This window comes from Elaeis guineensis, chromosome 2, assembly GCF_000442705.2.
Source record: "Elaeis guineensis isolate ETL-2024a chromosome 2, EG11, whole genome shotgun sequence".
Lineage (NCBI taxonomy): Eukaryota > Viridiplantae > Streptophyta > Magnoliopsida > Arecales > Arecaceae > Elaeis > Elaeis guineensis.
Window position 1 is genome coordinate 20,841,520 of NC_025994.2, and position 27,389 is coordinate 20,868,908.

The window sequence follows — 27,389 nt, forward strand, 5'->3', positions numbered from 1 at the left end:
TAAAAAAATGAGCCGATAAAAATGCAAAAATTGAGAGGAGAGAGAGAAAGCAGTAGCTATAGTTGTTGGGAAGAGAAAGAAATGAAACGACAAAAAAAAAAGAAAAAAAGAGAGAGATGATGATATAGGCAACAGTGAAGAAGGGCCGATCGTGAAAGAAGCACAAGGGCCAGATTGCACACCTTGATCTCCCAATCCCCGCTCTCCTCCATCGTCCTCCTCACCCTCCCTTGCCGACGGTCGAGCCCCCTTGCCGCACCTCCACCCACGTAGGCTGCGCCGCCCCCTCCACAACTTAACCAACAACGAAGTAGATGGGGAGGAGGAAGCTCAAGCTCGAGACAGCGGAGCAGTTGAGGTCTTCCTTGCTGCCGTGGAGTGGTGAACCCTTCCTTCCTTCCCCCTCTCTCCATAAGCTGCTCCACCACCTTCCTTTTTGATAGCACCGATGGCCTCTCCTGACCCAAGCGGGTTGCTGCCGACAGTGGGCCTCACCACCACCCACTCTCTCTCTCTCTTCATAAGGGCCCATCAGATCGATGCCCCCATATTTTCATTGTCACATTCCTCTGTATCTCACCACCATCCACTCCCTCTCTTTACGAGGGCCCATCAGATCGATGCCCTCATCTTTTCATCGTTATGTTTTTTGTCACCCATGCCTTCGATCATCTCTTCTGCATCTGGAATTTGATTTGAAAAAAATTAAAAAATAAAGAAAAAATGAATGAAAATAAAAAGATGGAGAAAAAAATTAAAGATCATACCCTTTTCCGTTTCGCCATCCCATCTGCAATGTGGTGCGCCTCCACGTGGCTCAAAAATTTTTTATTCATGTGTCAAGCAAAGACACCTTAATGCACTTGTTTTATTTTAATACTAGATATTCACCCGTGCTTAGCACGGATGAAATTTTGTTTTACTTTAGATGTTATATGAATTTAATAATTTTATAATTATTTATACATAATTTATTATTTTTTAATAAATTTTATTTATATATATTAAATTTAAAATATAGAAATAAAGAATAATAGGTAGATATATATAGAATAAAGAACACACATAGATTTTAAAAGAATGTGAATTAGCTTTTAATAGATGGTATTTGTTAGAATAAAATAAACAGTTCAACTTTTGTTGATGTTGAATATTTTTTTGTCAATATCATACAAAAATTTCTTCAAAAATAAAATTTTTTATGGCATATCGTTGCAAATATTATCAAAGACATCACCTATATCTTTTAATCTTAAAGACTAAATGACAAATAAAGGAAAGCAATTGAGATAGGTATCAAATCAACTTATCTGATAAAAGAATACATAGCATGTAAGTATGTTAGGCAAAGAAATGCTATTGGATTTTGGCATTTTACGTGTTATCTATTTTCTAACTAATAATGCATGAAAGAAATTTAGTTTATAGCAAAAGACTCTAGGAACAACCTATAAATGGAATTTCTTAACTCTAATGCATACGGTACATGACTGAATTTATGATCTGCATTCTATTCTAGTGGCCGCCACCACTAAGTTGAGTGAGAATTGCTAAGAATTCTAGAGAAAAAATCTAGATTAGAGACTTGAAAAATCATATTTTATCTCCTATTTTTATAGATAAGGCTATAACAGGACATTGCTCAAGAAGGCCATTACCAGTTAATGGACTACCAAAATAGATCTTTGGAAAGAAGGTCCATATGTAGCTTTATGCTTCACAGTACAAACTTACACAAAAAATAGGTAAGAAGAAATTTTTGTTCATGCTAATCAGAAAAAAAAAAGCTGAGCGATTTGAATACATTGCACTATTTTTACATTGCATTACATTCAATTTCTACTTCCTTTCTCATATTTAGGTAGTTCAATGAGAAACTGAACCCATTATCTTTGAATTATTTTGCACAAAGATGTTATTGGAAAAGCAATTACAGTCATTTAGAAAACCATTATAGTGAAAACTGTAAAGCCTTTTAATTTTCCAACTTAATAATAACTAACTCCTGATCATCATCCTGCATAGTTGTTAGCATACACGCATTAGAAAAATCAAAAAATTTCTCTTTCTGAAGTTATATAAAAACAATAATAAAGTTTCAACATACTCTTTCTGAAGCATAAAGATTTTTTTACTATGATGATGAATATTTTCATCATATGCCAGTATTTACAAACATTAGAAGAACGCACCTGCAAATAAATAATAAAGAAAGTGTTTATTAGAAATTATTACATACTCAACTAAGTACTGAAAACATATTAGTAGAGATGTCAGAAAATACTTACCTATCTCAAATTTTGGAAGACTTCTTTATACACTACATTAGTTGTATTACATGAAATCTTTCCTTCATTGTCACAGATTAATATTTTCAAACCACTTCGACTTCTAACTCAGGAAATTGCAACATAAAGCTGACCATGGCTAAAGACAGGTCTTCTAAGATATAATCCAACATGAGAAAGAGATTGACCTTGACTTTTATTGATGGTCATAGCAAATGAAACTGTCAAGGGATATTGTCTACGTTGAAATTTAAAAGGTAATCTTGAGTCTGATGGAGTTAAAGTCATGCGAGCAATGAAGACCTTTTGTCCTATATTACTGCCTGAAATAACTTTGGCCTCAACTACATGAGTGCCTAATTGAGTGATCATCAATTGGTGCCATTACGCAATCCAGAAAATTGGTCTATATTTCTTAACAACATTACAGGAACCCCACATTTGAGTTTTAAACAATGAGTTGGAAGACCAGAACATTTAATACTATTCAAGAATTCAGGTGTGTGAATATCATCAGGGGTATTATGATTTTCATCTATTTTGCAAATGGTGTCAGAACTTAAATATGTTCTTTCCTCATCAGGAACCAACGTAAGCATAAATTCATTGACCAAGTCCACAATATCATGAGTGGGAGCAAGTATTGCTCTTTCTTGCAAATAGTTTGGATCCTTCATCTTCTCCAAAAAAGATGGATATGTGCTTTCTACAATAGCTGCAAGTGGATTATTTGACTCTTTTATCAAAAGATCATCCGAAATTTCAATGACTGCTTCACCATCATTAGGCCCACCAACTAATCCATCTCCAATACTCAGTATCCAGTCTGAAAATTTTTTATTTCATTTGAATCAGAATTAAAACCATCTGTTTGGAGCCTCATATTTTTAGTTAAAGTCAGCACCTTACAAAAAGACCAAAGATACGATGAGTTGATGGTGGCGAGTACAATATCCTGTCTGTTACCTTTAGGAATGACAGGAAGAATTTGTCTGAAGTCACCTCCAAGCACAATAATTTTACCCCCAAAAGGCTGTTCCAAACTATTTGGATTAGTGAATCTGAGAATATCTCTTAAAGTTCTGTCTAAAGCTTCAAAACAATATTTGTGAATCATAGGAGCTTCATCCCAGATAATAAGCTTGGTCTTAGCTATCAATTCAGCCAATGGACTTCCTTGTCTAATATTGCAAGTTGAGTCTTCATTGCATTCAAAGGGATCCCAAATCTGGAGTGTGCCATTCTCCCTCCAGGAAGAAGTAGAGATGCTATTCCACTTGATGCTACTGTGAGCACGATCTCACCTTTTGATCGTAAAGCAGCAGATAGAGTTTTCCAAATAAATATTTTTTCAGTGCCACCATAACCATAAATAAAGAAAATCCCACATTTATTTCTAGCAACAGCATTCATAATCATGTCATAGATTTCTTTTTGTTCAGTTGTAAGACTGGAAATAAGCTTTTTGTGCTCTTCAACCAAAGATAGTTTATCATAACGAAGCTCATCATGAATAAGCCAATTCTGAGCAACTGAAAGGATCATCTCATCTGGAAAAGGCATTGGAGGATAATCACGAAAACTTTTACCACTACTTTGAAGAAATTTTTCAATATCTGCAAGTGCATAATTTTTTAATTCATCATCACTCAAATGCAAACCTGAAATAGTAAAAGAACACATTTTCTTTTAGATAATATGGCAACAGCATTAAGTTTTTTTTTCCTATAACCATATAATCACAGCAATAAAAATACAAAGTAAATTTTTTAAGTAATCAAAATGATAAACGAAAAAATAGATAATGCCATACTGTCATGATGTAGAAGAGTCCTTTGCCTCTGAAGGAAGTCTTCCGTTAAGTATTGCCAACTGTTTTTCCAAATGAATTCAGGCCTTGATAAAGAATTTGACAATAATAACATTGCAAAGAGTCTTCTCAAGTAATTTGCAGTACCCCAAAAATTTGCCTCTGCTATGCCATCAATATATTCTTTGTCATCATCAAGCAAGCCTAATGCATAGCAAGCCTCTTTAAATGAAGGATATCTAACACCATTGATAGTCCTTATATCTTCAAAACACGTGGCACCTCTTACTATATTAAGTAAGATTCTCTCATAGTACATATCTCTACTTCCAGGAGGGACATAAAATACTCTACCAATAGAGAACCCACGTTTTCTTGGAGTCCATTGAAGCTCAATTGTTTCCATACAAATTTAGTAGGAAATTCTGCATAAGTCAAATCTCTTGCTTCCGGATACTTTTTATTGGCCTCCATCCATGCCAAAAATATTGACTGATTGATTCCAGGTTTGTTTAGAACAGAATCAATTGGATTCTTATCACCAAATACAACCATTTGCTCATCTGGTAGATGAAAGGATAGCCGTTCAACAGGAGGATCTCTATAATTGATATCAAAGCCAAAAATCCTCCAAGCAGCTTCGCATGGAGATATGTACCTACAATCATAGTACATACTTATTTCATCTGCTTCTTCTTGATTTTCAGGACTTCGATAAAAAGCTGCAGTAACACGATCATGGCCTTTGTTAATATATTTGAAAAGATATTTTATTGATCTTGACTGATTGCACCATTCAACATTGATATGTGCATGATACTTCAAGAGAAGATATGGATTATATGGAACGACATATCTATTGTCAAGAATAACACCATTCTTTTCCACAGTTCTATCATTATCCCTTCTTCTGTAATGAGGATATCCTTCTTCATCAATAGATGTGTAGCCTCTGAACTGTTTAGGAAAATGTTTCGAACATCTTCCATCCTTCATACATGGGGAACGTGGATTGGAAGCACCACAAGGACCATGGATCATAAAATTATTCACAAGTTCATATAGCTTTGGATAAAACTCTTGGTCAGGTATCTCAGCTAATATGATTTTATTGATATTTTCACCAGTAGGATATTTGTCCTCAGCATGCAGAAAAACTAAAATATGAGCATGTGGCAAATCACGCTTTTGAAATTCAATAGTGTATATCACTACAAATTAACAAAAATTACCTTCATCAAATATAATGATATATATGTGCATCTTAATGAATTTATCTAAGTTGGATTATGTATTATACAATATGCATGAATGTTAGACTAATGAAGATTTAAATGTATATGATCTATAAGTTACAACTAATCAATAATTTAAAAAAAAAATTAGAGAAATACAACATGAATGCATATTTACAATTCAAAACTATTGAAAAAATTCATAAATTTGTCTAATAAACTGGATGTTGGAAAAAATACATGTAAATATAATAAATACATCAGGGTAGCCAACTCACTGGTTCTGACCTTTTGGTGGATGAAATAGTTTCTGAACAACTCATCAAGTACAGATCAAAGTATTAGATATTGCAGGATAGGCATAAAAATTATTCTGTTGCTTCTTTAGATTCATAGTAATCAAATTAGCAAGAATGGAATTCCAGTTATGTTGCATTATATGTGAATCAAACTTGTACTTTGATCGTATTTTTATTTTTTAGTTTTTATGTGATTTTATACTTTATTCTTTGTTATTGTTAGTAATTAGATTTGGTGCAATGTCTAGTGAGTTTTCTGTTGTTCTAATTGTTTAAATGAAATATGGTTGGTCTTTGGATGGTTATACATGATAGTTTAATTAAACACTTAAAACTTATGGTGAGTTCAATGTGTTAATCAAATTTGTTTATATCATATTGGGAAGGCAATAAAATCTAAGAGTTTAAAATCTATTAGTATATTTAGTATAATGGTTGAGTAATGGTACTAACCTTACCAGAGCTTTAGATATCATGGGAAGGCAGTGTTACTTTGGTCTTTTAGTTTTAGCTTTTATTGTTTCATCAAACTTATTATTGATGAATTTAGCTGTATCAGACAACTTGGTGTTTTAAATATATCTTCTATCTGATCTTGGTTGAATATTATTTACAAACTGAAAGATACACAGATGATTTATTTTAGAATTTTCCTTTTCATCAGTAATCCCAAACCATTGCTCTTTTTTCTCAATCTAGAAAATGATTTTATAGAGAGAAGAGAATGTCAAAGAAGAATAAGGGGTTGTTTAGAAAATAATTACTTTGGGTTTTAGTCTTTTTCTATATTTAGGCAAGCGTAAGTTGTTTGTATGTGGGATTTGGAATGGGGAAGTTTTATGTGCCCATTTTCTCTACTCATTCACTACTCATGAGTCAGTAGCTCATCAATTTTTTTTTTCTAAAAAAGAAATAAAAGTAGATAGAGAGAAGATAATATTTTCTTCTTTACATAGTAGGTATTTCTTTTATTAAATTTCAAACATTACGATCAAACCTTACCCTTGCCGCTAAAGAATGAATCAAAAAAAAATATTATTGTTCACAGATTTACTTCTCACCTTTTCAACCAAGTGTTTACTTATTTAAATTTTTGAAATCTTTTGTAATTGAAGAACAAAGATTATAATTTTTAAATTTAAGAAATAAGAATAAAAATTATAATTAAAATTAAAAAAAATATTTTAAATTACTAAATTGTTGCTCCTTGGATTGATTTTGATGATTACAAAGCATTTGAAGGGGTACTAATGATTTTTCGCTTGAAAAAGACTTATTGCTTTTCAGGATCAAAATCATAATTTTATCGAACCCTGATTTGAAAGTATCAAATGATAGAACAAAAGATTTGTGATCCATTGATGAAAATTTTATTATTTTTGTACTTATATTTTAAAAGATATGCATGTTTGAAAAACATGAGTCGACCCATGAGTCGACTCATGGCATATGAGATGATTGGCATGCTAAATTTTTTGATGGCACAAACTTAGCACACCCTGTGAGTCGACCTCCAAGGCATGAGTCGACCCATGAGTCGACCTCTGCGGGTTTTGAGCAAATTTTACAGAACCTTGCTTCCCTTTTGGTTTTCTGGTGTTTTTCCACAGAGGTCGACCCATGAGTCGACCCCCAGGCATGAGTCGACCCCTGTGACGGGATTATTCCGCAACGGCTAGTTTTTAACCTGTTTTAAGTGCTTTCTAACCATTCTTTGAGCTTTATCTTTTTTTCTGATGATGTTTGAAGTTCTAGCATGACTGTCAGATAAATCAGCAAATAGTCATTCAAATTTTGAATCAAGAGAACATTATTCTTTTTTTTCTGCTTTCTGTTTAATATACTTTATGGTACCATTAATTTGCTTTTGGAGATAATTGAAACTTACTACTATTACTGGTTAATGTGCCTGATAGCAAGTGCATAATTCAGTTGATCGCAATAATTGATTTTCTTCATTTTTTTTTGCTTGAGAGTTGTGCAGATAGATCTTCATCACCGATGCTTTCATTTACTCTTTCAGATCGAAATCTTATTTTGGAGATGTCACTTCTGTTTCGGATGAAACTGACTCCTGTTGATAATGACGATAGGTTTCACTTCACTCATTTGATTAATAAAAAATAATTAAATTAAAAAATAATTAAAATAATGACGATAGGTTTCTGTAAAATACTAACTAATAAACAACTGCAAAAGTTGTAGAAATGCAATAAAAACTTACAGTTGCCATAGCTTTACAGTTCAAAAAATACATGAAAAAAAAAGAACGATAAACCAAAATATTGGTCCCATTGAGGTCTGAGAACGGGATACTTAGTCCTATTGATTTGGAGATGTTGGGTTGGGGGCACAAAACACACAAATACTTCACAGAAGAATATGATCTCTAACATGTAAATAAGGTTTATTCATTATATTTCTTTCATTTTGGAAATAGAAAGCATTCAGATTTTATTTTAATTTTGGATTAATCTAATCATGAATGTATATAAAGAATTCAAATACTTCAGAAAAAATATGTAAATAGTAGTATAAAGTGGATGTTGGAGAAAACATGTATAAAGAAGTTAGATGTACCAACTTTAGCTCTTCCAAAAATATTTTTTTGCTTCAAATCTTTGATGAACTGATCAAGTTTAATCTTGAAGACCCTACAAAGAATGTCTGGACGATCAGCAGGTTTAAGGCCTTTATGCTGAACAAATCTGAGAACCTCTAACCAGTTTGGATTACATGTAAATGTAATAAATAGATCTGGATAGCCAGCCCACTTGCATATAGCCATGGCATCTTGATAGTTTTGGATCATGTATCGAGCACCACCAGTAAATGATGAAGGAAGTATTACACGTTTACCTCTTGAAGAAGGATTTGTTTCTCCTCTCAAAACAGCTTCTGTAAGTCCTTTGTACATATCTGCTCTCAAATTATTTTGATGAGACCGAATGTATTTCAACCTCGATGATTCAATCATTGTATAGCCATCAACCAAAAATTGATGAAATAACCTCTTAGAATACAATATAGTAGGAGCTTCATTCTTTCTATCCTGAATTCTGTAGGCAAAAAACTCTCTCATAGATAATTTTATCCTCTTTCTGGAAGAACTACTATCTGAATCTCGAAATTGGATATTCTCATTATAACCATCCTCCCCATAAGGGAATAGCAAGGGGTATTGTAAGCCAAGATAAGCAGGATTCAATTCAGTGATTCGCTTCAATAATCCAGATTGTGTCTCAACTATAATGTCTCTATCACCAGCTGAGCTTTCAAAATCTCCAACAATTAGTGCAGCTACTTCAGATATAGTGAAAATATTATATCTCCTTCCATCACGGCCCCTTTTTCCAATGAGCCATAGTTTAACATTGGACTCGTCTTTCTCTTGATACCTACCTCTAACCATCCTGAATGATTTGGCCAGTACATTGTACTCATCAAGCATATCTTTCAAATCAGTAACAATTTCAGCATGCAATGAATTTGAATCACCATCCGAACTACTTCATACAAAAAATAGAATATATTATTAGGTTCAAATACATAATTATGATAAAAAGAGTATCAAATCCTATATTCTTAAAAAGGTACGTACCTCATAGTCTTCATTCTATTTGACACCTCATTTTCAGTATCATATATGTATAGTTGAGCAAATTTAGGAGATGATCCTGGAGTAGGCAGTAAACTTCCAATCATATGGTAATTTTGGCCACTTAATTTAAAGACAGGGGGACCATTTCCATCATTCATACTTTTATCAATTTTTCCCCCCATTGATGTGAAAGAGAACATCATATTGTATGATCGAATATTTTCATAAAATGGTTGCTCTTATCATCTTGATTTTGCATAAGAGCCCTTAAAGTTTCAGGTGGATCTCGTAACAAAGGAAGCTGAACTTTTTCTTGTATACAGCATAGTGAAAACTTTGGTTTTTTTGCATTATAATGCTTCATTATTCTTTCTTCATACCACATCAATGCACCGCAAAATTCACATTCCCATTTCGGATCTCCAATGTCCCAATATTCTGTTTGTTTATTAAATGAATAATTTTAATCTCAGATGATATATAATGATTTATTTGTAAATAAAGTCAGTTAATGGGACAACAATGACATACCTTCATTTTGAATAGCGGTATAGTCAATTTCACCACTGCCTGTTTCTTCAAATTGTTTATTATCATTATGTCCTACATTATCACCAGTATGATTACTTCCTATATATTAAAACAATGATGAATTTATTATGGAAAAGTGATGAACTATGACTAAAGAAGTAAAAGAAATTATTAAAGAAATGGTTGGTCAATGGTGAATAATGATTTATTTGTAAATAAAGTCAGTTAATGGGACAACAATGACATACCTTCATTTTGAATAGCAGTATAGTCGATTTCACCACTGCCTGTTTCTTCAAATTGTTTATTATCATTATGTCCTACATTATCACCAGTATGATTACTTCCTATATATTAAAACAATGATGAATTTATTATGGAAAAGTGATGAACTATGACTAAAGAAGTAAAAGAAATTATTAAAGAAATGGTTGGTCAATGGTGAATAAAGTTATAAATAAATAAGCAAGGGTGTTAAAGTTATTACCCACTGCATCTTGTACTACACCATTGGTGTTATTCCAATCTTCAATATTATTACTTTCACCTACATACAGAAAAATTATCACATTAACCTTTGACTAATGAGAAGACAATGTTATTCAAAGTGATTGATAAACTTGTGATAATGAGCCACTTGGGCATAGCTTACGTATGGAATATCACTCAATCAAAGAATAATCTCATAAGAAACTTACAGATTTAACTAACGTTAACAATAATATTATTGAGAAATACTCAAATAAGAAAGTTTTTGTGTTTACCATTTGAAACATCGCTCAAAGGAGTCCTCCATCTCTTCACTGATGTCAGTTTTGGATTGCAATTGTAAATAGATAAATTTTCTGTTCCTTGACTTGTATAGTTTTCATTCTCTGATCACATATAGAATTATATTTACGTAAATTTTCGGATGCTTTACTGTCATAAAGTATGAACATATAGAAACATGTTTACCTTGAAATGTAGATGTTGTTCGCATACGTTTCTCACTCCTGATCATTGTCCTCACTATATGGAATATAATGTATTAATTATTAGGCTATCCCAAAAATAATGATAACAATAAAAAAACATGAAGGTATAAATTCAATTTGCAAGGCTCATTGCCCTAACGAACCCATTTTATTTCATCTATCAAGATAAATAGTTTTTAATACATGAAAGAAAAGGATTATGGCAAACACTAAAAATAAAAGTAAAAGAAGTGATGAAAATCAGTTATGAAATATAGATTGGCAGATTTGAGATAAATAAGATACATCAACCAATGAATAAAAGACAAATTTTGATTATTTTATTAGCCATGTATTTTGTAAGAAAAAAAAATTATTTTTCTACCATTTCTCCACCACCCTAGAAATATCCCTCTGTAAAGTCTTGCATAAGCAATCAATATCGAGTGACTTTAGAGAAGTTAGAGAAATTGAAGCAAAAAAAATTTATTGGTGATGATGTAGTTGAAAAGTGTTCTTGCACTTGCTTTGCTCATGTTGTTGGTGCTACAGCTTTCAACAACAAAGAGTCAAACCTATTGTGAAGTTAAGTGTTCTCAAGACTATCTGAACTGCTCGAGTTATTGGGTTGGATGTGAGACTAATATGGAGTGCTACACCATATGTATTAAAAATTATAATTCACACCAGCTTTTTCTGATTGCCATTCAGTACTGCAAACTGGGTTGCTCCATTCATCTTTGTAAGAAATTTCACAATGGTAACCCTATTTTTCAATCATATTTTTATTTATTTTTTCTCTATAAGTTAATTTGAAGTATTTCTTACATATTTTTAACTTTCAAATAAGGTAGATAAAGAGAATGAAAAAATGTGTAATAGAAGAATACTTAAACAAATACTGCAATGCTCAAAATAGCTTTAACATGGTTGGCAATCCTAATATTGCAGTTTCCTAATGCTAGTTCATTCTTTTTTTATTCTTCAATCTATGTTTCTGATATTTCTAAATAAATCTTCCATGGATTTGTCCATTTTCATGGCAAATTTGGTTGATCCTTCAAATCTATCCTCGCTGGGCTAGTGTGTGTATGTGTGTGTGTGTGTGTGTTTTTTTTTTTTAACTCTCTTTTTGTGTGATGTTTATAAATAAATCTTCTCTTAATCTATCCACTGTAGTGGCAACTATTTTGTTATTATTTCTCAAATCTGTCAATCTATATACCATAAATCTTGGCCAGATCTTATAGTATGTATCTTTCTTCTATAGTATGTATCTAAATAATTCTCCTCTTGTCATTGTTTGATTTTTATAGTCAATAGTCATAAAATAATATTTTACCTTGAGTAATGCTAACTGTGTTAATGCTATTGATTCCATATGTAACGTGAGTCCCTACACAGCAATGCAACCAAAAAGATATTATTAAAGTAATATGCTAAATTTAAATTTTGTACTTTATAACTGCAAAATAAGAATGATAAAAAAAGATTTAGATAATAGATTCTTAATACCAGGTAAAGATAAATCAATATCATTGATATCCAGATTCAGATACTGAACATTATTATTTTTTTTTCCATTTCAAAAATATCTCTTAAATTATCCCCATTAGATTTGATAGTATGTAGCATCCTTCTTTTTTTAATAATGTACTTTCCAGAATTCATCGGAGGACTACTTTGTTTGAATAAATTATCTTTTGAGGAAAGTAGAGTTCCAAAAACTTGCTGACCATTTATTTGATTTGAATTCTGAACATTGGCATCCATCAATGATTGAGAAGACAATGTTGAAGTAGCCATCCTGTTCAAAACCGCACTCGATGCACATATTGTAGATGGTAGATGGTGGTTATGTATTTTCACGATTGCATTCTCCAAAGATTTATTTTCAACTCCTTTGGATTTAATGGTACAATTGACTTCATTTGTGAAAGAAGAATGAACTGTATGCATTAAAATATTCACAGATGTTAATAAGATTAACAATAATATTTTTGAAGAATAATAACATGAGAAAGTTTTTATGTTTACCATTTATAACATCATTCAAAGGAATCCTTGATCTAATAACTGATGTCAGACCTGGACTGCAATTGAAAATAGATAAATTTTCTATTCCTTGACTTGAAGGATTTCCAATATCTGAATACATATAGAATTACATTTCAGTAGATATTCAGATACTTTATTGTCATAAAGCATGAAAATATAGAAATGTGACTACCATGAAACCCTGATGCTGCTCGCATACGTTTCTCACTCCTAATCATTGCCCTCCTCAACCTTCTTTCTTTCGGACTAAAATGCTCCATTAATGGATTTTCTATGATATCTGCTAGACTCATAAAGTTTTCATTCATTAATACAATCAGACAAATAAAGTCTCAGATTCTCAAGGATCTCATCCAGTAGAAAATGTTTGTGATAAAAAATATGAAATCAATTAAACTATTTTATAAAAGCCTATAAATGAAGGTGTGGGGTGATTGCTTTTTAGGTCATGCATCTACAATTAAGTTTTAGATCTGAAAATGATCGAATTTGAACATAGATCTGAATTTCTGTTGGAGTTATTCACTCTATATTGGAACACTTTGACCATAGATAAGAATTTTTTATACATTTGTTTGTAACATAGATATTCTTTTCTTATTAGAAAAATACAAAAGAATGGAGAAAAAAGGAGAATGTACACATACAACAAAAGAAACAGACTTACCTGATCAAAGAGTTCTATGAAGGTACTCTGTCATAAGCATGAGCAATAGTGTTGGTGCAAAAATCTGCTTGCGCCGGAGAAGCTGGAGTCGGGAAGCCGCGGTCACCGTCGGGACCTGCAAAGGAAGTCTAAACCGGAGGTGGGGTTGCTCCGGCAAGACCCTCCGACGCTCAAGTCAGTTCTCTGCCTCAACAAGAATGGAGTGCTCGAACGGAGAATTTAGCAGAGTTTTAAGATAAGGAATGAGCTTAGAGAATAACGTATCTGGATCTCCCTTTTTATAGGCGGAGGAGGTAACGGATTGATGGCGACGTTTGTAACCGTCTGGTCGTGGGCCGCCATAGTCAGGAAAAATTTATTGCGAAGGGTAGTGGAGCGGAATCGTGGCTATCACCGTAGCTCGCCACGTGGAATCAGTTGCGAGGAGTGGAGCAGCGTCCGTTGTCGTGACTTGCCAGCGGATGGGAGAATCACCCGGTATCCATCGCAGGAGGTGGAGCAGGTTCGTGGCCGTTATTGTGGCCTGCCAGGGGGTAGTGGAGCTGTGCGGAATCCGCCACAGGAAGTGGAGCAGAGCTGTGATGGTTACTGCGGCCTGTCAGGGAGTGATGGAGCTGTGCGGAATCCGCCACAGGAAGTGGAGCAGGATCGTGGCCGTTATGGTGGCCTGCCAGGGGGTGCAGATCCATCGGCTGAAGTTCGGCAACGGTCGGAGTCCGGCTCCCGTAGGAGTCCAGACTAAATTTGTCTGCAGCCGTTGGAGCCGAGGACGAAGCCCGGCTCCCGCAGGAGTCCGGGCGTGGTCTTCCTGTAATTAAAGTTAAAGGCAGAAGTCCGGCTCCCGTAGGAGTCCGGACGGGGCTTACCAGCAGTCGTTGTTGAGGATGGAGCCCGGCTCCCGTAGGAGTCCGGACGGAGTCTGCTTGCGGCTGCAGTTGTTGGCGTCGAGGATGAAGCCCGGCTCCCATAAGAGTACGAGCGAAGCCTCCCTGCAATTGAAGTCAGAGGGGAGGTCCGGCTCCCGTAGGAGTCCGGACGAGGCCTACCAGCGGTTGATGCTGAGGACGGAGCTCGGCTTCCGTAGGAGTCCGGACGGAGCTGTCCTATAGTCGATGTCGGCGGCGGAGCCCGGCTCCCGTAGGAGTCCGGGCGGAGTGTCCTGTAGTCGATGTCGGCAGCGGAGCCCGGCTCCCGTAGGAGTCTGGGCGGAGTTGTCCTGTAGTCGATGTCGGCAGCGGAGCCCGGCTCCCGTAGGAGTCCGGGCGGAGTTGTCCTGTAGTCGATGTCGGCGGCGGAGCCCGGCTCCCGTAGGAGTCCGGGCAGAGTTGTCCTGTAGTCGATGTCGGCGGTGGAGCCCGGCTCCCGTAGGAGTCCGGGCGGAGTTGTCCTGTAGTCGATGTCGGTGGCGGAGCCCGGCTCCCGTAGGAGTCCGGGTGGAGTTGTCCTGTAGTCGATGTCGGCGGCGGAGCCCGGCTCCCATAGGAGTCCGGGCGGAGTCGTCCTGTAGTCGATGTCGGCGGTGGAGCCCGGCTCCCGTAGGAGTCCGGGCGGAGTCGTCCTGTAGTCGATGTCGGCGGCGGAGCCCGGCTCCTGTAGGAGTCCGGGCGGAGTTGTCCTGTAGTCGATGTCGGCGGCGGAGCCCGGCTCCCGTAGGAGTCCGGGCGGAGTCGTCCTGTAGTCTATGTCGGCGGCGGAGCCCGGCTCCCGTAGGAGTCCGGACGGAGTTTGCTTGCGGCTGAAGCTGTTGGAGTTCTTGGTGACGGAGCCCGGCTCCCGTAGGAGTCCGGGCGGAGTTGTCGTGTAGTCGATTCCACTGAGGACTTCGGCTGTGGGTATTTTATACCCAATACCAGTCCCCCTACTTTCGAGTTTGAACTTCAAACGAAGGAAGTACAGAGAGAGATGGGCACAGCCGAAACCGTCCCTTCGAATCCTGCGCACTGCCACCTCCGGATATTTTGGCATTAAATGTGCGCGTGCCGGAGTCTTTTCGAATTGGAGCGGTACGAGGGGACGCTTCGAAATTCCCGCAGGTACTCTGGCCTAGGTACGATGCAATTATGATCCTGCCAACCGTCAGCCGCTTTTAGCCGTCTGCCAGGGGGAGTGGGACACGTGTCGGATGTGGACTGGCCTGGGGATTCGCGATCATTATGGCACCGGATCCCAGGGTCTATTTAAACCCGTCCTCCCCCTTTAGGCATCCTACTCTATTCCTGAGTTTTCGCTGGTGTCTGTCTTCTCTTCGAGAGCCCTGCTTTAGTGAGCGTCTTCTCGAGCCGTAGGCGCCTTCCGTTTTTCGTCCCCCAGGTCCCTCAGAGTAATATAGGTTAGTACCAACCTTCCTCTCACCGCCTAGGGGCTTCTCCTCTCATCATTACTTTTGTGCGTCCCTTCGAGTTAGCCTTCGGCCTCTCGTTCCCCTTTCGGTCCGTCTTTTTAGGGTCCTTTAGATCCTCCCTTCGAAACTACTCAAAATGTCCTCTGGCTCTTCTGCTCCCGGCAGTTCCGAGAGTTCTTCTGCTTCAAATCCCCAGGTCCCTATCTCTGTGGACGAACCCACGTCCGGGGCTGCGCCTCGCCCGATTTTCGCACCGGGCGTTATTCCATGTTCGTCGACTTCGGAGGAACTCCTTCTGATAAGGGTTCAGTATGGGGTTCCTCCGGAGTACGACCTAGAGCTACCTGGCCCCTCTGATCGGGCCAGCACTCCTCCTCCCGATCGCTTTTGTTTGTATCAGGAAGCGTTCCGTGCCGGACTCCGGCTTCCGCTTCCTGCCTTTGTCGCTGCCTTCTTCCGCTTCTTGGACATCTCTCTCGCTTCCGTGGCCCCGAATTTCTTTAGGTTTTTGATAGGATTTCTCTCCCTCTGCCACATAGTTGAGGTTCAGCCGTCCCTCTCCTTGTTTAGGCATTTTTATACCTTCAAACGCCATCCTTCGGCGAAGAACTGATGGTACTTCTCCCCCCAGTTTGGTAAGAAGGGGTTGCTGAAGGGCGCCCCTTCTTCGATTCACAATTGGAAGGGAAAATACTCTTCATCCACTGTCCGACCTTGGAACTGGGCCTACCCCCTTGGGGTTCTCTGAGGGATTCCGTCCGTCGGGCTCCCAGCTTGGGGGAGGACGACCTTCAGGCCGCCCAGAAGCTTCTAACTTATCCCGCTCCTTCCCTTCCTAATCTTCTGAGGGAGCAGCTTCTTTTCAACATCGGCCTGAGCCCCCAGGATCCAGCGAGTATTTGTCTTATCTTTTCTTTTCTTGCCTTCCTCTTCTTCTTCTCTTTACCTCTTTTTCCTTCCACTCTCTTCTTTTTCTTTCTTTCTTTCTTTTCTTTTTTTTTTTCTTGATTGATCTGTGTTGCTTCTTTTTTCCTTTTTTCTTCTTTCTTCTCCTTTTTTCTTTTCTCATCATTTTTTTTTTTAGCAATGGACGCCGAAGCAACGCGGATGCTCGCCAGGGGCATGAGAGCTCAGAAGAGAAAGGGCGCGGCGGCCTCCAGATCGGCGAAGAGGGCCAGGGCGGAGGAGACGAGCTTGGTTGCACCCGTCCAGGCGGCCCCGGCCATCGACATTCCTTCAGATGCCGAGCCAGTGGCTCCCCGGGCCTCCTCGAGGAGCCCACCGACTGGGGCCCCCGCTCCGGGGGTTCGCCCCATGGAGGCGCCCGCCGTGGGAAGGAAAAGAAATCGGTGGCTCGCAGGGCGAGTAGCCACCGAGCTGCTGTAGACGAGTCCGTCTGCTCCGAGGAGGGATCGGAGAATCCCTTTAACGATAGGGACCTGATCAGGCGGTTGATCGACGGCTGCATCCTGTCCGACGTCGTGGGGAGGATCAACTGCGCCGATCCTGAGCAGCGGGCTTGGGACTCCTTGGGGTCCTTCCTCGAGGTAAACAGATCTTTATTTACATGGTCACTCGGCCTCTGCCGTAATTCTTTATCCGTCCTCGCAGATTGGGCACCAGCTCTTCGCCTATATCGAGGCGGTGAGCCGCATGAGGAGGGACATCCTCCAGGTGGAGGAATGCTGCCAAGCCGAGGTTGCCCGCCTCCAAGCGAAGTCGGCTGAAGTAGCCGCCCTCCAGGAGGCCCTGGAAAGAGAGAAGCAGGCCCGGGAGGAGGAGAGGCGGATCTTGGAGGAGTCGGCGAGGAAGGCGGAGGCCGAGGTTGCCCATTTGGTCGAGCAAACTCTGGTCCTGATCTCGGAGGCCAGGGCCCTTGCGGTGGAGGAATTCAAGGCCTCCGCGGAGATGAGGGACCTGAATGTCCAGTTCGGCCAGGAGGCGTTCACCAAGGGGTTCGAGCTCTGCCAAGAGAAGGTGGCCAGCAAATTTCCCGAACTCGACCTCGGCTTTCTTGAGGAGTCTGAAGACGAGGCCGGCCCCTCGTCCGCCGCCACTGCGATCGCACCCTCGCGCCGAGTTCTCCACCTCCCGCCTCTGAGGTCTGAGACCTCTGATCTTGTGCCCTTATTTTGTCACCATATTTCGTTTCTGTTTGTCTTCAAAATTATTCAATCAATAAAGTTGAATTTCTTGTTGTGGATGGCTTCTCCTTCCCCCCCCTCCTTCTTTCTGCTTTTCTCCTTGCAATGAGCCGTTCTTTGATGCTTTCACCTTCCGATGGCAGTGCCCTGCTGAAGCACTCCCCTTGCCCCTGGGGGTCCCGCTGAAATCGACAATCCAGCGGTTGAAAAAGGAGATCCTTCACCTGACGAAGAAGTTAAAGAAGACGGAAGGCGAGCTCCGCAAATCAAGAGAAGGCCATTCTGAAGCCGCCGCTGAGGCCGCCCACTTTCGGAGTCTCCATGTGAAGGCGATCATGGATTACAGCCGGAGGAAGGCGAACTTCACAAAGGAGCTCGAGGAATGCAAGAAGAGCACCAGCGATCGAATTTGGGCTCAAGAAGCCAGGATCAGCGCCCTTAAGGTGGAACTGTCAGCTGCGAAGAGGAAGATCGGCCAGCTGGAAGGAAACTCATCCCGGCTCTTAGCCCGGGTTGATGATGGACAGAAGTGGTCGCAGAAGGTTTCCGACCTTCAGAAGCAGCTTCAAGATGCCGAGATGAGCCACGACGTGCAGCGGGCTAGCTGGCGTAGGCAGGTGGAAGAGTATAAAGGGAGATTCCGGACGGCGGCCGATGAAGTTATTCGTCTTCAGAGGCAGCTGGCTAACAGGGCGCAGCTTACTTCCGCCCAAGATTCTGAAGAGCTTCAAGCCCTGAGAGGCACTGTCGAGGAGATCTCTGTCTTCCTGGGAAGAAGACAGCCGAGCTGCAATAAGTGAAGATCCAATTGGCACTTGAGCGGCGGGCCATCGCGGACGCGGAGGCGGAGTTTGAAGTTTTGAGGAAGAGACATCGAGAGGCGGAGGTCGAGAGCCAGCGACTCCGTCGGACGGTCCAGGACGCGCTGCAGAAGAGGGAAGAGCTAGAAGGAGAAATAGAGAATTTGAGGCAGTCCTGGTTGAGGGATGGAGTAGATAACTCTAGGTCGGAGGGAGCAGGGCCTCCTTAGAGCTCTTTTGTCTTTATGTCTTATCATGTAGTTACTTCCTTTTTGTCGTTTTGCCCTTCTTTCATTGGCCGTCCTGGCCTTGTAGTGTGTGTATCGAAAATAGAATAAAAAGAGCATTTTGTGTTACCTCGCCCACGCGTTGCACTGATATTGTTGTCTGCTGAACCTTTCTTGTCGTTTGACTTGTCTGATGTAGACGTCGTCGGGGAGGGAGGGCTTTTTCTCTTCATCCGATCTTGTTAGGCGGCCGGGTTTCGCCACCATTAACCCCTGCTGCAGAAGTCGTGGATGAGCCTGGCTCCCGTAGGAGTCCGGGTGAAGTCTTCCTTGTAGGCGGAACCCGACTCCCATAGGAGTCCGGATGAAGTCTTCCTTGTAGGCGGAACCCAGCTCCCGTAGGAGTCCGGGTGAAGTCTTCCTTGTAGCGAATCCGGCTCCCGTAGGAGTCCGGGCGAAGTCTTCCTTGTAGGCGGAACCTGGCTCCCGTAGGAGTCCGGGTGAAGTCTTCCTTGTAGGCGGAACCCGGCTCCCGTAGGAGTCCGGGTGAAGTCTTCCTTGTAGGTGGAACCCAGCTCCCGTAGGAGTCCGGGCAAAGTCTTCCTTGTAGGCGGAACCCAGCTCCCGTAGGAGTCCGGGTGGAGTCTTCCTTGTAGGCGGAACCCGGCTCCCGTAGGAGTCCGGGTGAAGTCTTCCTCGTAGGCGGAACCCGGCTCCCGTAGGAGTCCGGGTGAAGTCTTCCTTATAGGCGGAACCCGGCTCCCGTAGGAGTCCGGGCGAAGTCTTCCTTGTAGGCGGAACCCGGCTCCCGTAGGAGTCCGGGCGAAGTCTTCCTTGTAGGCGGAACCGGCTCCCGTAGGAGTCCGGGTGGAGTCTTCCTTGTAGGCGGAACCCGGCTCCCGTAGGAGTCCGGGTGAAGTCTTCCTCGTAGGCGAACCCGACTCCCGTGGTAGTCCGGGCCTTCCATTTTGCTCGAGTCGGTGTGAGGTTCTCCTCTCGTTACCAGCCTGGTTGCGGGGGCGCGTTAGGGCACTGTGAGGCCTCTCCCCCCATCCGATCTAAAAGAATCGGGCCTTCGACTTTGCTCATGTCAGGACGAGGTTCTCCTCCTGTTCCTGACATGGCTGTGGGGGCACATTTGGGCGCTGTAAGGCCTCTCCCCCCATCCGGTCTAAAAGAACCGGACCTTCGACTTTGCTCATGTCAGGACGAGGTTCTCCTCCTGTTCCTGACATGGCTGTGGGGGCACATTAGGACGTTGTAAGGCCTCTCCCCCCATCCGATCTAAAAGAACCGGGCCTTTGACTTTGCTCATGTCAGGACGAGGTTCTCCTCCTGTTCCTGACATGGCTGTGGGGGCACATTAGGGCGTTGTAAGGCCTCTCCCCCCATCCGGTCTAAAAGAACCGGGCCTTTGACTTTGCTCATGTCAGGACGAGGTTCTCCTCCTGTTCCTGACATGGCTGTGTTTTTGGAGGGATCATATCCAGTCATAATACATCCACGCCAGGTGGGAAGGGCACGTTAGGTAGAAAGAAAAGTAGATTCAAGGTGAAATCGTAAGTGATACATTTACAGTTTTCCCGCTCCTCCTTGAGGCCCTTCGGTGATGGAGTCGATGGTCCCGATGGGAGGTCGGTCCCGGGTTGCTCCTCCCTTTTCTGTGGTTCAGGCTGTGGGAGGGCTCTTGGCCGGTCTCCTCTACCCTCAGGCCTGCGGTGGATGAATCTGTCGAGTCGACCTCGCCGAATGAGCTCCTCGATCTCATCCTGGAGCTGGATGCATTCTTCGGTGTCGTGGCCGTGGTCGCGGTGGTAGAGGCAGAACTTGTTGGGATTGCGCTTCCCGGGATGTGTGCGCATCCTCTCCGGCCTAGGGAGCTGCTCCCTGACCTCCATTAATACCTGGGCCTTCGAGGCGTTGAGGGGGGCGTAGTTGCGAAATCTCCCTGCGGGGAGCCCTGCCAAACCCCTCGGTCCGGGCTTCTCTGCCTGCGTGCCCGGGGTGGAGTATGGGCGCGCTTATGTCCAGGAGGGGATCGGAACGCGGCCGGGCTTCCTTTGGCCTTTTCTCAACTGCGGGCTTATTCGAATCTCCCGCTTGACGCTCCCTTGCTGTCTCTTCGTCCTTCATTTTGAAGGCTTCTTCCGCTCGGGCGTATCCTTCAGCCCGAGCCAATAAATGGCAAAATCCCTGGGATACTTCTTCTCCAGGGAGTATAAAAGATCATTCTTCTGAAGGCCACCTTTCAGGGCGGCCATGGCAACCGATTGGTCCAAGTTCCGGACCTCCAACGCCGCGATGTTAAAGCGGTTGACGTAGGCCCGTATGGACTCCCCTTCCCTCTGCTTGATGTTGATGAGGGACTCCGAACCCTTCCGGGGATGCCGGCTACTGACAAAATGGGCCACAAATTGGTGGCTCATTTGATCGAAGGAAAAGATGGTACCCGGCTTCAAAGCGAGTACCAGTTCCTCGCTGCTCCCTTCAAAGTAGACGGAAAAGCCCGGTATAAGATGGCGTCAGGAGCGCCGTGAAGCAGCATCATCATCCAGAAGGCCTCCAGATGATCAACCGGTCCGAAGTCCCGTCGTAGCTTTCGAACTGGGGAAGCTTGAAGTTTGGCGGGATCGGTTCCTGCATGATCATTTGGGAGAAGGGAGGGTCAGTGCAAATATCTTCACCATAAGCGGGGGGCGCGTGGCGGAGTTCTTCAATCCGCCGGTTCATCTCCTGGAGCCTCCGGTCCAGGAAATCCTCTCGACTTCGAGTCTCGAGGGTCCTTTGGCAAAACGGGGGCAGGGATCTTCCAGGGTGGAGTCGTGATCCGATTGAGGGCTCTTTACCCTCGGATTTGTTTTTCCGGGAAGGATGGGGCGGCTGGCCCAGGTGGCCCACCCCGCCGCCGGGTTCTGGCATTCCAGAGATGCCCCTTCCGGATGCGCCGACGCCTGCGGTTGCTGCTGCTGCATTGCTTGTACAGCTTCGACGAGGCCTCTGACCTGTTGTGCCAGCAAGTCGAATTGCTCCGCGCCGATCGCCGTCGCCGGAGGAGGAGGAGGCTGGGAAACAGGAGGGGAGGCGGAGCCTGAGATCTGGCCACGGAGGCCGTGGACCGTCGTGTGGATGCCTTGCATGGAGGCATCGAGAGTGGATCCCGCAGGGGAAAATAAGGAGTGGGTGTCGGAGAGACGATCGGAGGTGGCTCCGTTGAACACTCCTTCAAGAACAAGGGTACTGCGAAGGTTCAGCCCTTCCTCTAGCGCCAATCCTGTTGGTGCAAAAATCTGCTTGCGCCGGAGAAGCTGGAGTCGGGGAAGCCGCGGTCGCCGCGGGACCTGCAAAGGAAGTCTAAATCGAAGGTGGGGTTGCTCCGGCAAGACCCTCCGATGCTCAAGTCAGTTCTCTGCCTCAACAAGAATGGAGTGCTCGAACGAAGAATTTAGCAGAGTTTTGAGATAAGGAATGAGCTTAGAGAATAACGTATCTGGATCCCCTTTTTATAGGCGGAGGAGGTAACGGATTGATGGCGACGTTTGTAACCGTCTGGTCGTGGGCCGCCATAGTCAGGGGAATTTATTGCGAAGGGTAGTGGAGCGGAATCGTGGCTATCACCGTAGCTCGCCACGTGGAATCAATTGCGAGGAGTGGAGCAGCGTCCGTTGTCGTGACTTGCCAGCGGATGGGAGAATCGTCCGGTATCCATCGCAGGAGGTGGAGCAGGTTCGTGGCGTTATTGTGGCCTGCCAGGGGGTAGTGGAGCTGTCGGAATCCGCACAGGAAGTGGAGCAGAGCTGTGATGGTTACTGCGGCCTGTCAGGGAGTGATGGAGCTGCGCGGAATCCGCCACAGGAAGTGGAGCAGGATCGTGGCCATTATGGTGGCTTGCCAGGGGGTGCAGATCCATCGGCTGAAGTTCGGCAGCGGTCGGAGTCCGGCTCCCGTAGGAGTCCGGACTAAATTTGTCTGCAGCCGTTGGAGCCGAGGACGAAGCCCGGCTCCCACAGGAGTCCGGGGTGATCTTCCTGCAATTAAAGTTAAAGGCGAAGTTCGACTCCCGTAGGAGTCCGGACGGGGCTTACCAGCAGTCGTTGTTGAGGACGGAGCCCGGCTCCCGTAGGAGTCCGGGCGGAGTCTGCTTGCGGCTGCAGTTGTTGGCGTCGAGGATGAAGCCCGGCTCCCATAAGAGTACGGGCGAAGCCTCCCTGCAATTGAAGTCAGAGGGGAGGTCCGGCTCCCGTAGGAGTCCGGACGAGGCCTACCAGCAGTTGATGCTGAGGACGGAGCCCGGCTCCCGTAGGAGTCCGGACGGAGCTGTCCTGTAGTCGATGTCGGCGGTGGAGCCCGGCTCCCGTAGGAGTCCGGGCGGAGTTGTCCTGTAGTCGATGTCGGCGGCGGAGCCCGGCTCCCGTAGGAGTCCGGGGGAGTTGTCCTGTAGTCGATGTCGGCGGTGGAGCCCGGCTCCCGTAGGAGTCCGGGCGGAGTTGTCCTGTAGTCGATGTCGGTGGCGGAGCCCGGCTCCCGTAGGAGTCCGGGTGGAGTTGTCCTGTAATCGATGTCTGCGGCGGAGCCCGATTCCCGTAGGAGTCCGGGCGGAGTTGTCCTGTAGTCGATGTCGGCGGCGGAGCCCGGCTCCCGTAGGAGTCCGGGCGGAGTCGTCCTGTAGTCGATGTCGGCGGCGGAGCCCGGCTCCCGTAGGAGTCCGGGCGGAGTTGTCCTGTAGTCGATGTCGGCGGCGGAGCCCGGCTCCCGTAGGAGTCCGGGCGGAGTCATCCTGTAGTCGATGTCGGCGGCGGAGCCCGGCTCCCGTAGGAGTCCGGGCGGAGTCGTCCTGTAGTCGATGTCGGCGGCGGAGTCCGGCTCCCGTAGGAGTCCGGACGGAGTTTGCTTGCGGCTGAAGCTGTTGGAGTTCTTGGTGACGGAGCCCGGCTCCCGTAGGAGTCCGGGCGGAGTTGTCGTGTAGTCGATTCCACTGAGGACTTCGGCTGTGGGTATTTTATACCCAACAAATAGAAATGAAGCATCAAAGAAGAAAAGACACAATACGTTGAGTGGTATGTTTTAAATGTCAACTAATTGCTAAAGGTGAAGGTGAAGATGAAGAGTCTTGCTTTTAATGTTTATAAACATGATAGTTATTAGGCTGCTAAAATAGAAACAATAGAAGCATATTAACGTGTGACCTTATGACCATCTCATTGGAATCTTAAAACTGTCCATTTACTATCACAATAGTTTCTGATATTGAAATTATATTGTACCATTAATTCAATTAAAATAAGTAGCTGATGGTTAGTATTAACCAAAAAAAGTTATAATTCCAAAAACGGTGAACATTAAATTTTGCGATAATAAATGGACAGGATAGATATAGATGAGCATATATTATGACAATTAAGAGTATGGTTACGTATCAATGGAGGAGTCTGAATTGATGTGAAGGAGATGAAGAGTTGCATGGGTTGGTGTGCACAAAGAAGCTTATTCTTGCATGAAAAACCAAGTGCTGCTATTATTAGTTGCATGGGTTGGTGTGCTTTCACAACGGAGTCCCAAGTAGAGGAAGAATATATTGGAATCTTAAAACTGTCCATTTACTATCACAATAGTTTCTGACATTGAAATTATATTGTACCATTAATTCAATTAAAATAAGTAGCTGATGGTTAGTATTAACCAAAAAAAGTTATAATTCCAAAAATGGTGAACATTAAATTTTGCGATAATAAATGGACAGGAGAGATATAGATGAGCATATATTATGGCAATTAAGAGTATGGTTACGTATCAATGGAGGAGTCTGAATTGATGTGAAGGAGATGAAGAGTAGCATGGGTTGGTGTGCACAAAGAAGCTTATTCTTGCATGAAAAATCAAGTGCTGCTATTATTAGTTGCATGGGTTGGTGTGCTTTCACAACGGAGTTCCAAGTAGAGGGAGAATATATCTATATAGAAAATTCGAGCTCTTTTCCAGAATAATACAAAAAAAAACTTAAATACCAAAATAATTCAAAACCAAACTTTTTTACCAAACTAATGCAAAAAGGAAAAACGCCATTTTGAATGGCATTTTTTCCCCCCACCACGTCACCCTATTTTCCACGATGGCATCGTCCCTAAAAAAAAAAAAAAAAAGAAACGCCAATTGAAATGGCGTCTTTAAAAATGCCATTTTGAATGGCGTTTTTAAAAATGTCATTCAAAACGGTTTTTTTAAAAATGCTATTCAAAATGCCGTTTTCAATTTTTCTCACCAAAAATAAAAGGGAAAAATTCAAGAATTAATGGAAAATTTTTTAAATTAAAATTTGAAATTAATAAATAAATTAAAATTTTAATTTTGATTGAAATTTAGAATATAAAGATTTGAATTTGTAATTCCAAAAAAAATAAATTTAGATTTTTTTTTCAAATTATTTTTAAAAAATGTGGAAAAAAATCTTAAGAAATTTAAAAAAATATATATCATAGAAAATGAAAAAAAAGAGAAAGAAAATGGAAAGAAATAAAAAATTGAAATTTAATTGAAAAACATCATTTCAAATGCCTGTCAAAAAAATTAAAAAAAGAATTTAAAAAATAAAATGTAGCATTAAAAAATAAAAATTTTTAAAAAATCAAAAAAAATAAGAATTATAAATTAAAATTTTTTAAAAAAAAAATTAAAGATTAATTGAAATAAAATATTTTTTCAAATTATTTTTTCAAATTTAAATTAATTTATTTAAAAAAATCAAAAAAAAATTAAAAATATCCTAAAAAAATTTTATAAAAACATCAAGAAATGAAAAAAAATAGAAATTATAATTGTAATTGAAGAACAAAGTTTATAATTTTTAAATTTAAGAAATAAGAATAAAAATTATAATTAAAATTAAAAAAATATTTTAAATTACTAAATTGTTGCTCCTTGGATTGATTTTGATGATTACAAAGCATTTGAAGAGGTACTAATGATTTTTCGCTTGAAAAAGACTTATTGCTTTTCAGGAGTAAAATCATAATTTTATCGAACCCTGATTTGAAAGTATCAAATGATAGAATAAAAGATTTGTGATCAATTGATGAAAATTTTATTATTTTTGAACTTATATTTTAAAAGATATGCATGTTTGAAAAATATGAGTCGACCCATGAGTCGACTCATGGCATATGAGATGATTGGCACGCTGAATTTTTGGATGGCACAAACTTGCAACTTCTCGTGAGTCGACCTCCAAGGCATGAGTCGACCCATGAGTCGACCTTTGCGGGTTTTGAGCAAATTTTACAGAACCTTGCTTCCTTTTGATTTTCTGGTGTTTTTCCACAGAGATCGACCCATGAGTCGACCCCAGGTATGAGTCGACCCCTGTGACGGGATTGTTCCGCAACGGCTAGTTTTTAACCTATTTTAAGTGCTTTCTAACCATTCTTTGAGCTTTATCTTTTTTCCTAATGATGTTTGAAGTTCTAGCATGACTGTCAGATGAATCAGCAAATAGTCATTCAAATTTTGAATCAAGAGAACATTATTCTTCTTTTTCTGCTTTATGTTTAATATACTTTATGGTACCATTAATTTGTTTTTGGAGATAATTGAAACTTACTACTATTACTGGTTAATGTGCCTGATAGCAAGTGCATAATTAAGTTGATCGCAATAATTGATTTTCTTCATTTTTTTTTGCTTGAGAGTTGTGCAGATAGATCTTCATCACCGATGCTTTCATTTACTCTTTCAGATCGAAATCTTATTTGGAGATGTCACTTCTGTTTCGGATGAAATCGACTCCTGTTGATAATGACGATAGGTTTCACTTCACTCGTTTGATTAATAAAAAATAATTAAATTAAAAAAAAAAGATAAAGCAAGTTTTATGACAATAAGCTGTAAGGTTAAAGGATTCATCACCTTCAGATTATCAGCAACTTTGTTAGATGTAACATCTAAGTTTTCTATCAGTTGTTCACCATAGTCCTACAATTCTCATGTTAATTAGTAAAATTTATGGTCTAATCCATATTAGGAGAACTAATTTATGATGTGTCAAAGTCAAAACATGTTCAGGCTAAGAAGTTGCAATCAATAAATTTTCAGTTCCAGATTATCTATTATCTTGACAATTGGATAAATTATTCTTCTTTTTATGCTTTCTGTTTAATATACTTTATGGTACCATTAATTTGCTTTTGGAGATAATTGAAACTTACTACTATTACTGGTTAATGTGCCTGGTAGCAAGTGCATAATTCAGTTGATCACAATAATTAGAGCTTTTGAACTTGTGTCCTGTAACAATTATTTGATAATATGAAGCATACCATAAATATGCAATAGATGCTCATATGAGCTTACTCAAAATAAAATACCTATTCTTTTAACCATAAACATGCTTAATAATCATTAGTTGTCTTAAAATATTCAAAAACATCAAATATTCAAGAAAA

At 41.5% G+C, this 27,389-nt stretch overlaps 1 protein-coding gene across 1 annotated transcript; it reads right to left on the reverse strand.

Annotated features, from left to right (window-relative positions):
* Positions 1–2,288: 2,288 nt before the first annotated feature.
* Positions 2,289–13,038, reverse strand: LOC140855232 (uncharacterized). Its single transcript, XM_073251106.1, is given in 17 exon segments — positions 2,289–2,665; positions 2,668–2,863; positions 2,999–3,123; positions 3,126–3,497; positions 3,500–3,949; positions 4,102–4,382; positions 4,556–5,309; positions 8,213–9,137; positions 9,296–9,459; positions 9,462–9,671; positions 9,765–9,863; positions 10,013–10,111; positions 10,252–10,311; positions 10,722–10,775; positions 12,063–12,116; positions 12,758–12,868; positions 12,951–13,038. Coding segments are annotated over 17 exon segments (4,419 nt in total).
* Positions 13,039–27,389: the final 14,351 nt, after the last annotated feature.